Source organism: Antennarius striatus, chromosome 7 (genome assembly GCF_040054535.1).
Source record: "Antennarius striatus isolate MH-2024 chromosome 7, ASM4005453v1, whole genome shotgun sequence".
Taxonomy (NCBI): Eukaryota; Metazoa; Chordata; class Actinopteri; order Lophiiformes; family Antennariidae; genus Antennarius; species Antennarius striatus.
The window spans coordinates 20,999,023-21,012,521 of NC_090782.1; the positions used below are offsets into that span (position 1 = coordinate 20,999,023).

Below are 13,499 nucleotides of genomic sequence, written 5' to 3' on the forward strand. Positions count from 1 at the left end.
CATGAAATGTGACCTGTACGTGGTCCACCAGACCTCAGCCGAGGCTGAGACTAGAAAGAGGAACAGAACACTTTCAGCAGTCCAAGCAGAGATGTGAAACAGAGCGATCACCCCAGCGGTTGGGGATTCTTATTTTTTGTTCTTCAGTATTTTTTTCTGAGTGCCGTAGAGCTGCTACGACTACTTGATTAAAAGACTAGTCGCTCAGTAAATTGACATCCTACAGCATGTCTTGCTAAGCTGTATCAACCAGTCATTTCATTTGTTTCTTAAGCAAAGATTTTATTGTATTTGTTAGTTTTGGGTTTTGAATCTAAGGAGTTTTTAACATTTACGACGATAAAGTTTTTGAGTGAAGGTTGGAGAAAAAATACAAAAAAAGTATTTGGGCTCCATTAAAATATCAAGAGATGTTTAATTCTGAAAATAATGATAAGGAAATAATTAGTGGCAGCTTTCGGGTAAATCATTATTTGTGCTTTTTATTTTCAGTGCAGGCTTAAAAATAAGCCTTTGAAACTTTGGAACCTGAATGATTTTGGCAGTGCTTCATTTTCCTGAAGGACAGATTGTTTTGTTAATCAGCTGGAGCTCACTTTCTTTCTCATCCTAACTGCTGACTGGCACTTTCTTAATGAACATGGAGGACGGTTATTTGTGACTAGTTGGAGCTACCACCTTCTGCTTTACCAAAGCAGACAGCAACTATCAAGTGACGGATGCTGAGAATATCCTGGTGAATTTCTAAACCCGTCAATCCGCAGACGGATTCCAGGATGTGGTCTTTCTGTGTCGGCTTCTCCATAAGAAGATTGGTTCAGTAATACAAGTCCCATCATCTTTTTATGTATCAAATCAAGTAGGTTATTGAGTTGAGACTTGCAGAGAACGTTAAACAAACGAGAAACAAATTGATTCTCGGCAAATGACATCATCAAGCCTGGAAGTTCCCGACAGCTTCTTCTGCTTCCGTCGACACTCCTGGGTTTGGTATGTGAAGATAAAGACTGAGTGAAGACCAGACCTTTTTCCTTTTGCTCTTCGCTGTGTTATGTGTTGGTTATATTTCCTATCATCTTAAATTCTTATTACAGTACTTATCATATGAATTTATGTACCTTCTTTCACAGAAATATGCTTAATGTGCCTCACCAAGAAAGTAGAGCGCTTAAACATTTTAGGATCAGGCCACAAAGGTTATGAGTTTCTAATGAGGACCAAATATTAGCCAGTATTCAGTCGAACTTGATTGGTAGGACAACTTGCACAGCTCCTTTATATGTTGCTTAAGTGCTTGTACTCCATTCTGTCATCAACAACACAGATTGTGATTTGTTCTTACAGCAGCAGTCGTCTCTACAGAAGGACCTCATTGATATTGATGTCTCCTGGTTGAAAAAAGTCTCCAAGCTAAGTCCTCATTGGAATTGTCTAGAGGAGAGCGACTGGCTGAGCAGCTCCCGTCAGTATTTTTCTTTTTCTTTACAGACGCCTGCAGCTAAAGGAGCTAATAGCTCATAGCTTCGAGAACTAAACACACAAGAATTTCTGGTCAGAGCAACACGAATGGTGAAATAGTAACATCTAATTTAACGACACACAAGCGTGTTTTTTTAAATAAATTAAAAAAAAGACCTGAAGAATAAAGCTGAGGTGAAAGAAATTCGAATTACAGATTCTCTGCATCAAATGCGGATTTTGCCAACTTTCTGTCAAAGATGAAACTAACCAAAGCCAAGCAACTTTAGGGCATAAAGACCTCAGTAGAAAGCCAACAAGAGACAACTATTTATTTTTCTTTCTACTGTTTTTCCTTGCAGTTTACAGAAAAGTTTCAGTTAATAAAAAGCAAAAGAAAAGTATTTTTTGCTATTTTAATGAATTCTTTTCCGTGCTACAAATGACTAATGTGTATTAACAGATATCCGTGACTGGCGTTGGCTGATGTTGTTTGCAGCTGATCGGAGTGATGTTAAATAAAACATGTCGATATGTCACAGTAAACTTCCCTTGTGTTAAACCAAGTTCACGACTTCCTCCAACCTCAGCTAAGTTTAGTGAAACGTAAACATGAACATTTACAGTTGTGATTGTGAATGGATATCGTATCACACGGTGCGGTGGTTTTTGAAAAACAGATTAATTTTGCTTTCATTTTGGTGATGTTGATTTGAAATATAATCAGGACGCCATTCATTTTCCCTCCAAATACATTTCCTGTTGTAAATTAGTTGTATGGAAATTTAATTGCAGGAGGCAGTTCACTAGTTAGACTATGTGTGTGTGTGTGTGTGTGTGTGTGTGTGTTTGTACATGCCATGTCAGGACACAGTGTGTCATTCTCATTCTCATTAATATTATTTCTTTGTAGCTCTTTGTAGAGGAAGTTCAGTTTGTACTTTGTGTAGATCCCTGCTGGAAATTGCTGATAAGACTTTCAGCTGCAAGAAAAATCACCTCAGTGTGTTGATGGAGAACACTGGAGTGAAAATTGTCCTTTTTAATTTTCAATGTCTTTCTTCTGTCTCTGATTTCCTCCCTTTCCCCCTCCGCTCACACTCCCACCTGTTTTAACATCCTAATATAGATCTGTGCTTTAATCACACCAGTTTTTATCTCCATTCTGAGGTGCCAAATGGATATAGGTGACACAAGTAAATGCAATATATACAACTTATACTGGTTTCTCAGGAGGTGAGGTGTGATATTTCAGGGTTTTAACAATAATAAATCGGCTCATGCAGTGAGATTAACTTGTTTTCGACAATCGATTAGGATTAGCAGCGGTGGAACTGGAAGTTACTGAGCGTGAACATGACCATGTTTCACACAGGCAGCAGTGACATAACAAAGAACTTGATTAAAAAACATACTCTTATTCGAAGACTGACTCTACTACTAAACTGAGTTTATGTGTCGGTGTCAAAAGAGAAGCTCTAATGCTTGTTCTGAGCGGCTGAAGTGCATTGAGAGCAGCTAGTTTAGTGATTTTTGTCAACATTCTCTCGTTGGTGTCCTTGATATGTGATCCCAACATGAATCATTGTTGTAAATCACTTTACAGATTCACACTCCTACGGATTCTGTAGCCTGACCAACCTGGGTAGATGTAGTAGATGCTGGGATCTATTCTCTAATCATAAACACCATGCAGTGGGTTCTCAGGCTTATCAGTAAGACAAAGGTGCATGCATGTCACTAAGGCATTCTGGGAAATCTTTGTAAACCCAATCCCAAAAGGATGATCAAAACCTACAGGTGGATGCTGGGGTGGTGTTGGGGCTGCAGGCTTGGCTCCACCTTTGAAATAAAGCAGGGAGGATTTCTTCTGCAGCTGCTGTAAAACTCTTTGAGTTTGACCTATAAGGAAGTGAAGCAAATTCTTTTGTGCGAGAATGTTTTTCATTGACAGAGTAGAACCAGACGCCACAAAAACATCTCTGAGGATGTATATTATCAAATCAAAGTGTAACGTAATCCTGTTTAACTAGTTAGCAATGGTTCAATGGGACTGAATACACTCCAGTCAAGTACTGTACATTTATTTTATTAGCCTCTTTAGCTTTTTCTTCATTGCTCAATCACAGTCATCAAGCCTTACTGTTTATTACCCTGCAGTTTCTTTTGTGAGCTCCTATTTTTAAGCTTCTCCTGCTAGTTCAGGCTAAGTACTTCTGCAATGCCGCTTATAATGCACACATTTTCTCAGATTATGCCCCCGGTTATCGCAGCCAGAGTGCTGCTGACGTCAAACACGGCACTGAGAGGATCACCGCTCTGCGATCGCTGGATTAGGTTTATCACAGGGGACTGACTGCAGTGCCCTCCTTTTCCAAGAGGAGAATTAGATTTTTGGAGGGAGAGAAAGGTTGGGGGCTGTGTTGTGGATAGACTAGCAAGATGGATTCAAATTCTCCCTCTATCTGAAAAATCCAACATGGCAGCCAGCTATTAGGACTTATCTTTAAGTTCGGACCTCACGTCTCTATTTTGTTTTTGATATCCTCCATACCCTGCAGTGATGCCTTGCTACTCTTGACCCTCAACAGGGAGGCAGCTGCTTGCGCCTGATATGATTGGCCTGTAGCTTGTTTATTTAGTGTTGGGTGTGTGTGCATGAGGAATATGCACCAATTTGAGGTGAACTCCTCTGTTGAATATGTTATATCAAATGATGGGACAAGGGAGGGGTGGCTGGTTTGAAATCACTTTAATTGCTAATTTTAGGAATGCACAATCAGATTTAAAAAAAAAAATCCTGATTACTGAGTGTTTCCTCCAATTATTCAGCAATCATAGTCTATTCAAACCTAAAATCGAGCAGGAAGCTATCAATGAATGAATAAATCTATGTGACCCTGAAAACCTTAACTTTGGTGACAACGCTAATGAAGAAGTTGTGTTTGTTGTGGATCGGTGACATCTGGCTGACAACCCGTCAGCTAGTTCAGAACAAACTGAAAATCATGACACTGAAATTTTGATTTTTCACATTTGAGGTCGGGTTTGTGGAAATCATTTGTCTGAAAAGCAAACAAACTTTATTAGACTAACCCTCTCTTTTCATTCAAATATCAAAAGTGAAAAGATTGTGTTAGCTTAGAATTTTGGAATTTATGATTTGGTGCAGATTCAAAAGGATGAGAGATCGACTGTTGAATTAAACTTATTTTAAACCACTTTTTCTCTTCTCATCTGTCTTGTTTTTTTTTCTTTTCAGACCCTTATCCGTCTGTCCCACGCAGCTAAATCTGCCTCTCACTCTTTTCTCCTTTTTTAGAATTTATATACAAGTAGCTTTCAGGGATCATTCCAGTTTTATTTATCCTGATTTAATGTGAGTTAATGTGTGTTTTTATGAGAGGGGCAGCTTTCATGACAAAGGGGATGTTGTGCCTGTCAGGTCCTGTTATATCTGCCTGGGATTCTGTTAGTGGTTTTTCTTTTTTGGCGCATGGGACAAAAACATTTTCTTAAGTTAGTTGCAACATCCTGATTTAAATCACATGAATGCACCAGAGGAGCGGTTTGTTGGCGACAGTTTGACAGGCTACTCTTAAGCTATCAAGCAGATGCCTGATCAATGTCTAATTACGGGTATCTGCTTCTATATGAGACCCTGTTTTGCTCCATTTTTGCATCAGTGTTGTTCTGCTTGTACAGGCCTTCTTGATGTGCCTCTGCACTCAAAATACAAATGGAAAAACAGATAAATAAACAGTTGAAATGCATTCCCTTCACAATATTCTGTCTCTCATAGCTAACCCACCGATGAACAGAATCCACAGATGTGTCTTGTCACTTTGCTGCAGCTTTCCTCACAGCCATTATCTCCGTTTTTCTGACCCGACATGTTAGAACACCTAAAGAAACTAGATTCACCTCCTGTTTAACACCACCTTCAGTTGTTTTCCTGAGGGGATGTCTCATATGGTGACACACCACACAACTGACATCCTGGAGATGTGAGTTTCACCACTCAGCAGCGTGAAGCTACAGTCACACAATGCCCTCTAGTGGATGCAGGCATGAACATCATCGGAAGAGGTCTGGTTTTATTAACTTGGCGTTTAAGCAATCCTTTATTTATTTATGCCACCAGACAACGCAGGGTGTTTGTCTGCAGTTTGTTCATGTGCCCTGCCCAAATAATTTTACAGGCTGAAAGCAGTTTGGTTTCATCAACAGATTTTATTGGAGCACATAAATTTTTATTCTCTATAATTAGAATCGAAGTCAATACAGTAGTATCTGTTATGTATTTACAGAGGTATTATTTACTCCCTCCTTTACTAACTGGAGAGGTTAAACAAATATTTTCTTCTAAAATCTGGATGATGGTGGCAGCTTGATCAATTTCCATTAATGCGAATTTTATCAGTAGATTTTTTTTTTTAAATGGTTAAAATGAATGTTTTATAGTGCGTAAAGCCAAATCAGAAGTCTCACTAATTTTAGTTTAATATTAAAATGATCTGATGGTCTGATGCAGTGTTATGTCACACATACCGTAATAATAAATGGATTTTTATTCAAGAAACTTTTTATTTTATTTTTGACATTTGCCTTAACGATACTGTGATGCAAAAATGCTGATTCTTAGTCTCTTTATGTTCTTATTTATGTTGATCCATTGTTTTCGTGTGTGTGTGTGTGTGTGTGTGTGTGTGTGTTTCATCAAAGTGGATTATCATAGTATGAGGAGGAACTGTTTTTTTTTTTATTCTGAGGAATCCATTAAGGAGGAATGATTTTGCCATTGTCACACAGAAGACACGTAGGCCTGTGGCTGCCACATCTTCCGCCTCTCCCATCTCTCCTCTTGTGTATTGTGAAGCAGTCGGACGAGCTGCAGTGTGGGAACATAGTAGTGCATCAGGTTTGGCCTCTGAGATCTTTCTTTTCCTCTCGCATGGTTTTTTTAAGCGCTTGTGTAACATGTCATCATTCTGAATCATTTCCAAAACAAGAAGAAAAAACAGAAACGGAAGCTGACTTGACCTGTCAGGGTGACTTTATTTTTCTTTGTGAAACGGCTTCTGTTTTTCAGTCAGGAAAGTTTTCCTTTTATGTCCTGAGAAATTGACATAATAAAGCTGTGTCTTCCAAATAATTGAATCTCAGAATTGTGTATTTTTTTATTTGTGTTTGTAAAAGACATATTCTAAAGAAATAACTACTAGCTGTAGGTTTACAATAATAAGAAGTAAGAAGCACCTTTGTGTTGTTTGGAAATACTTAATGTACATCAGAAAACACGCACACATAGTGTACACATACACAATAAAAGATTGTCAATATATGTTCTATCTTGCCACATCTACTATAGTTAGATGTCCTACAGCAGTTTGAACAGCTATTGATCACCAATCTGTGATCACAATAATTTAATATAAGAAGGCAGAGGGATCAGCGCACGTTACGCTGCCATCGAAACGCCCCGGCCCCCCTGCAAGAGCACCAGCTGTCACCTTTTTCACACTCACAGACACACACTGACAGTTAAGGTAGACCAGGCTCTGTAGGTTAACTTCAGATGGCTATGACTACTAGAAATATGAATTCATTAATATATTTATTTAATGTATTGTGATTATTTGTCTGTTAGCATGCGCAACTCCTTTATAATGCATTATTACCCTTCACATATAGATTTACAGTGTGCTCCAATCGTCACTTTGGGCTACATGCGATGTTTTCACATCATAATTTTGCATATACTGTACTGCAAATTGGAAGAGAACAGTAAAATATCCTAAACTAGACAACAAAGTGATGAATCAGAAATGATATGAATGGAATTTTCTTTCTAAGACCAGGTGCAGAACAAGCATTTAAACGAAAGAGTTTTACAAAAGGAAAAATAGATCATAACTTGAATTTTTTTACTCTGCATGGATAGTCATATCTAAACAGTGCTTGTTGTATGTATATATTGCATTCACATTCAATATATACTGTATATTGAATACTGTATATTGAATTTTTATTGAATTTTTAAAGATGCATGTGGGTTTATTCTGTAGGCCTTTGAGAGAAAGTTCTGCTGAACAATTTCATGTAAACTCACCTCTGTTAAGTCATTGCAGTTTGTGCGTTGCATCAGTCACACATGTTGTGTGTGTTCTTTTGAGCAGCTCTGTGTGTAGCTTCAGGCGTCTGTCTGTTTCCCGTAGATACGGTGTGAATTAAAGATAACGGAGCTGCCGGTGATGGATGAACTTTGACTCCACTCCAGTGACTCCACTCCAGAATTTAAATCCTCCTCATTACTCTGCTGGGCCACGCTGAAGGGAACAGAACTCCACACTAACACACACACACACACACACACACACACACACACACACACATACGCACACACACACATACGCACACACTATGGGGAGGAAGTACAGCTTCTGACAAAGAGAAGAGTCCACAGACAGAGCGCTCAGTGTGTTTTGAGAGTGTGAGAGTGTATATCTGATGTCAAGTATGGACTGCTGCTTGTGCTGCTGCTGTGCGTGACATGTGTGGAGATGTTTGGATACCTGTTTGCCGTTTTTGTGTGTGTGTCGATTACTGATGGATGACTGATAACTTGTCAGTTCCATGTTTTATCTGTGATAGTCTCAGGATTCGACAGCAGAGCCTGATGCGGTGATGAGCTTCTTGATTTCTTGTGAAGTTTGTGTGTTATTGCAGTCACTTTTGTGTAGATGAAATGTTGTGTCCGGGGTGTTCTTGTTTATCTGTTTGTGTATTTATGGTCATGTGTGTGAGGGTATGCGAGTGGTAGTGTGTGCATGAGTGCACGTGTGTGTCGGGGCAATGTACCGGCGTTCGCCCTGTGCCCGAGGAAGGGTTCACTTTGACTTCAGTGAGGAAGTCATCAGGAAGCTTCATGCCAACAACCACGGCCTTGCTCACAGGTTAGGACACACAGATACTCACACACACACATGTAACTCCTCCGGATGATCTTTGTCTTAACTCCTCCTTGCTTTGTTGTATGCTATAAATGTGTCTTACTTCTTGTTTCCCATTTCACAATTTTACATAATAATAAATTGAGGCTGTCATGTGTTTGAGTGAGGAAGAAGATCCACAAAAAAAAAGGTGAAATATTGCTTTTCTGTGATTCCAAATTCTGTGAACATGTTTTCACGATCATGATCTTGTTTCTAGACAAAGTCAGATAAAGTGGAACCTGAGCTGCTTTATCAGAGATTTGACCTCTGCAGGTTTGACTCTGTTGGCAGCAAAGCTTAATTCCATAACCTTCAATAACAGCGATGACATTGGTGGACGTCACTAACAAAGCCAACATATTCACCTAAAGCAGTAAAGGCAGTTATAACTGGAATGACTGTAGTTCAGAGTGCTTTTAATATCTCACTATTTCACTGGGGCTGAGGGAGCTCAATGCCCTTCTGCTAAGGAAAACACATCAAATACAATTTTTTTAGAGGATATGTCAGTGAAGTTTTAAACATCAAAGTTGAGGTAGTCTCTTGATCGTCATGTTATTTACTGTGTTAGTCTGTGCCTCAGGATGTGTCTGTCTGATATGACTTGTATGATTATCATGCAGGCCACAGGCCAACCGTCAACACCATTAATAAACGTTAACATCATAACTCAGAATTTATGCAAATTTACTTCCTTATGAGCTGTGCAAGTGTTTTACAGGATGTTTTTTGATTTGATGTGATGGTTTTTCCTTAAACTGCAAGGTGACCGTGAAGTTAAGTAGTAAAAATAAGCAGACAAGAGAGACAGGAATGACGAGCGTTGAAGCTGATTGTATTCAGGGAAGAAATAAAACAGTGTGAAGAACTAGGTCGAGCCTCACCCCAGGAGCACTCTGGGTATCCTGGCTCAGCTGGAGACATGTGAGTGCTTTGGACTGGTGCAATGTTTAAGGGACATTATGCAACGTAATTGAGCAGAAAAGGCACAAACACAACAAATTTAAGAGATGTTTGAGAGACCGGAATAGTGTCTCTCTCCAAATGACATCATGCTTCAGCAGTTTTTAAAATAAAATGCACACAAACAGCTTAACTGTCATGTGATCTGTGGTTACTAATGGCTACTCCAATGTGCGTGAATGTTGACTTGCTTAATCTTTAAAACAAATAGCGTGTCATGGTTTTGTAATCATGGAAGTGTGGAGACATGGAGCCCAGGCGAGGCCGAGCATCCACCTCTGGTTCCGCCCGTGTGACTGAGGGTTTCCTGTGGAAAGTTCTGGACTGAAGAAAGCACAAGTACACAGATGGTGTTCTGTACTGCACCGCATGATCCGGTCACTAGACAGGTAGAAGAGGCTGTGTGAAGACCAGGGGATGATTACTTCCTGGCTCTTTCCTCACACTGATGCATGTGCTTTTGTTTGTACATAACCTGCAGTCAATGTGCAGCCATGTGCATTAGCTGCCATGTGGGCACGCATGAATTAGCCAGTATGCCAGGGAGTGTTTCTCACATACTCTGCTGCATGGGACACATAATCTCTAGGCAAGATGGGCTTAAGCAAATGTTTGGACAACGATCCAGATTCCTATGACATAACAGCAAAGACCACATAATTTGGTTGGTGCCGCTGGGTCTCCGTTTTTAATTGTTGGACTTGTCAGTTCAGAAATATCCTTGAATAAGATCAGTGTGAGTTGTTGTTGTTGTTTTTTTTGGAGGATGGACTATTAAATAAAATTGCAGTAAACCTCAAAACTGTTTTACTTCTTCATCTTTAAAACCAAAAATATTAATTTCCAGGGGTATTGGTTAAGTATAGACATTCCGCATCAGTTATTAAGTTAATTACCTGGTTCTTTTTACTTACCAACCTGTTTACAGAATATGATTTTGAAACAAATTTGATTACTTCCATGGGTTGAGAGCAGTGCTGTGAATGAGAGTTTGTGGTTAGGAGAATTTTACTAATTGTCTACTTAAAAATCAAACCTGTTGTTATGGAGACAGATACACGGAGGAAAAAATAAATATTGGAAGGGCTCATGAGTCTGCTGTGATTTTTGTGGCCTGTGCTTTTGATTTCTGAGTTTCCTGCCAACCATTTAATTAGCTGCTGTCAGCTGCGAAGTGGGTTTGATGATGATACATTAATTTGAGATCATGAAAAGGATGAGAAAAAACTGTTACACTCTATTGAATCTTCTACGCACAGGAAGCAAAAGCAGCAAAGCAAGCTTGAGCTATCAAAGTCCGAGTTACTGAATGTTTGTTCACTTTACCTCCCAAGTCCTTAAAAGAACGAAGAATAGATATTAAAATTAAATCCATCTGATAAGATTTAAAGGAATGTTGATTCATTGAAAGATGTCATCTTCCCCAAAACATGTAAATAAATTTTAATAGTGAAAGTGTTGGTCACCGCCCCCTGGTGGTAAAGAACGGTACTGCAGATGTATCTCCAGAGGTATTTCCATCAGATAATTAGGATTCAGTATGTACATTATACAATTTTATGAAACATATAAAACAACATAATGGGATTTAAATGATGTGTTGTACTTTATGCAGCTGAATTTTAGTGTTCCTATTCGATGGAATGCATCATTATAAGCAGAGAAAGTGTAGAGTGTAAAAACAAGTAAAGTGTACAATTGGAATGTTGTTGGCAGGTGGATAAAGGACAGCTGCTATTTAAGATTTAACCTGAACAAGTGAATCATTACAAGATGAAAATCTAGAAGTAAAAAAGAGGGAGTAGTAGAAAATCCAACTAATCGAGTGAGCATTCCTCACTAGTTCTGAGCTCAGAGGACCATCCTCTGTCCTCTGAGCTCAGATCTCAGATCTGCTCTTTGCTGGCTGTCATCAGCTGTGAACCCCAAGGATGCAGCTGAGGGAATACTTCCCAGTGATCATCGAGCAGCACAGCTGGATACAGAATCCTTTTGCCTTTCTTAATGAGGTTACCATTGCAGGCCTTGTGGAGCCATGCCAGGATATCACTCTGAAACTGATCATCACACACATTCAGGGACCACGTTTGCTCTGAATATGTGGAAGTTTTGCTGCTGCTTACATGCGCAGCAGCTTCACCTTTTGAGCAGTATGTTATGTAATGTCATCCGCTGCATGCGATGTATCAAATATTTATTGAGCAACAATCTCTGCTTGACCAAATGCATGGTGTTTGCTTGACATTGTAGTTTGAAAGTTTGAAGATGTAGCTCCTCTCTGTATTACTCCTGTGAGCCGATAATCTGAGGGACAATCTGTTCTAATTCATTTTACCGTTCAAATCGGACCCCGGTTTTCCCAACCCCAGATGGCCTAACTTGCTGTACATTAGCTCGAAACTGTATCAGCATTCACTGAGGGCGAGCGTCTGCGTGTTTGTGTTCAGTTTCGGCCTCCAGCCTAAATAAACTCAGTTCTCAGCAGAGACTGCGGTTCCTTCTGTGCAGTGTCGTCTGTTTCCCTTTTCCTCTACGTGAGGATTTGTGGATTCATGAAGCGAAGGAGCCTTTTCTCCTCATTCAGCATTCAAATAAGAGAATTATAGTGTGTTTTTGGACTTTTGCAAGAAAGATGCATCAATTTATTTACCCCCAAACATAAAGAAACAAACTGTGTTTGGAAAGCTCAAATAGAAGCGCCAATGTAATGAAATACAATATTTATCACTTTGACCTTCCTGCACATTTTTGGTGCTGATCATTTCACTGTAAAGCAATTCCTCTACCTAGCAGTCTGTTCGTGAGTTTCTTTACTGATGTAACATCTTCACATTGCATCATTTAAAATGAACCAGGGCTTGACGGAAGCCAGAAACTGCTGCTCAGGCTATAAAGGAGCCGATCATTGTGTGACAACGACAAATGCCCTCTAAACTTTAACGGAATGCTTTGCCTGTTAAAGTTGATCTCTTTGCTAGACTTTTATGAGTTCATGTGTTGATTTGTTATGTCTGTACAGCATGTTTAGACTAGCTGGGGTAATTAACCCACAGTTACTGCCTCAAATTCATACAGGGGATTGTGCTGCAGCCTTTTAGAGCATAAAATTTTGCTGCTATTTTTGCTCAGCCTGATGGGATCAGTTCAATCATCTCATCAGTGTCTGGAACTCTGGAATATTTCACAGAGCCAGCTGGTTGGATAGAAAAGTCTATCCAACAAGCTAATCAGTTCTTCTCTTTCTTGTTCTTTCATGGTAATTTTGTGGATTTTGTTAGAAAATGTCAGATTTTCCTGTCCTCGACATATCTGTCTATACGTTTTCAAAACGCTTATGATAAGCATTGATAAAATTGCTCATTTAAAGGAGAACAAATTGCAATTCAAGTGTCTGCTGAGGAAATAATGTTTAAACCGGTGTTAAACACAAGGACAAACAGGAGGTGTTGCCATGGCACCTCTGTTTGCACAATCCAGCAGACAAATGGAGACTGGTTTCCACCTCATCATAACACACAGGAAGAAAGAGATTAATTCAAAGTATAAGAATGTCCTCTCTCCCTCTTTCAGTCACTCTCGTAAAGAACATATATTAATTTCTTCTTTATGGATCACAGCCAGAAACGTCTCTTTCTATGTATTTATGACTTTCAGAGGTTGGATTATTTAAAAAAATAAAAAGTGAAGGAAACAGATACAGTACAATTAAACGTTGATTTGGGACAATCAGGTCAAAAGAGCAAAAAATTCCACATTACTTTATCTTTTGAACGTCTTCAATACAATGAATCTCGTCTGATTATGATTGCCTCATCACCTCAGGAGATGATGTGGAAAATTGGTTTCCTCACACCTGCATTGTGAGTAATCACGCTTTACTGGTAAATGATCTTTAGTGTGCAGACAGTGACTTCTGTAAAGATGGAATCACTCTTTTGTTCTTTTACCTGGAAGTGGAGTCACTTCCCAAAAATAAAGTCCTTTCCTGGGAAAGTGTCTGTCTGCGAATGTTTGTTGTTCAGTCTTTCATTCTGCTCCTTCGGAATGATTTACCACCAGAACTGGTACCGTACACAGCATCCT

At 39.3% G+C, this 13,499-nt stretch overlaps 1 protein-coding gene across 2 annotated transcripts in view; it reads left to right on the forward strand.

Annotated features, from left to right (window-relative positions):
- pde4ba (phosphodiesterase 4B, cAMP-specific a) overlaps positions 1–13,499 on the forward strand; it is a 100,313-nt gene that overhangs the window by 29,659 nt on the left and 57,155 nt on the right. The window contains exon 1 of one of the 2 annotated variants that reach the window (XM_068319365.1): positions 7,839–8,414. The exons of the other annotated variant lie outside the window; for it this stretch is intronic. Within the exon in view, the coding sequence (XP_068175466.1) occupies positions 8,314–8,414 (101 nt within the window). The 5' untranslated portion in view covers positions 7,839–8,313. Of the gene's footprint in view, positions 1–7,838; positions 8,415–13,499 lie in introns of those variants that run through there. 2 annotated transcript variants of the gene reach the window in all.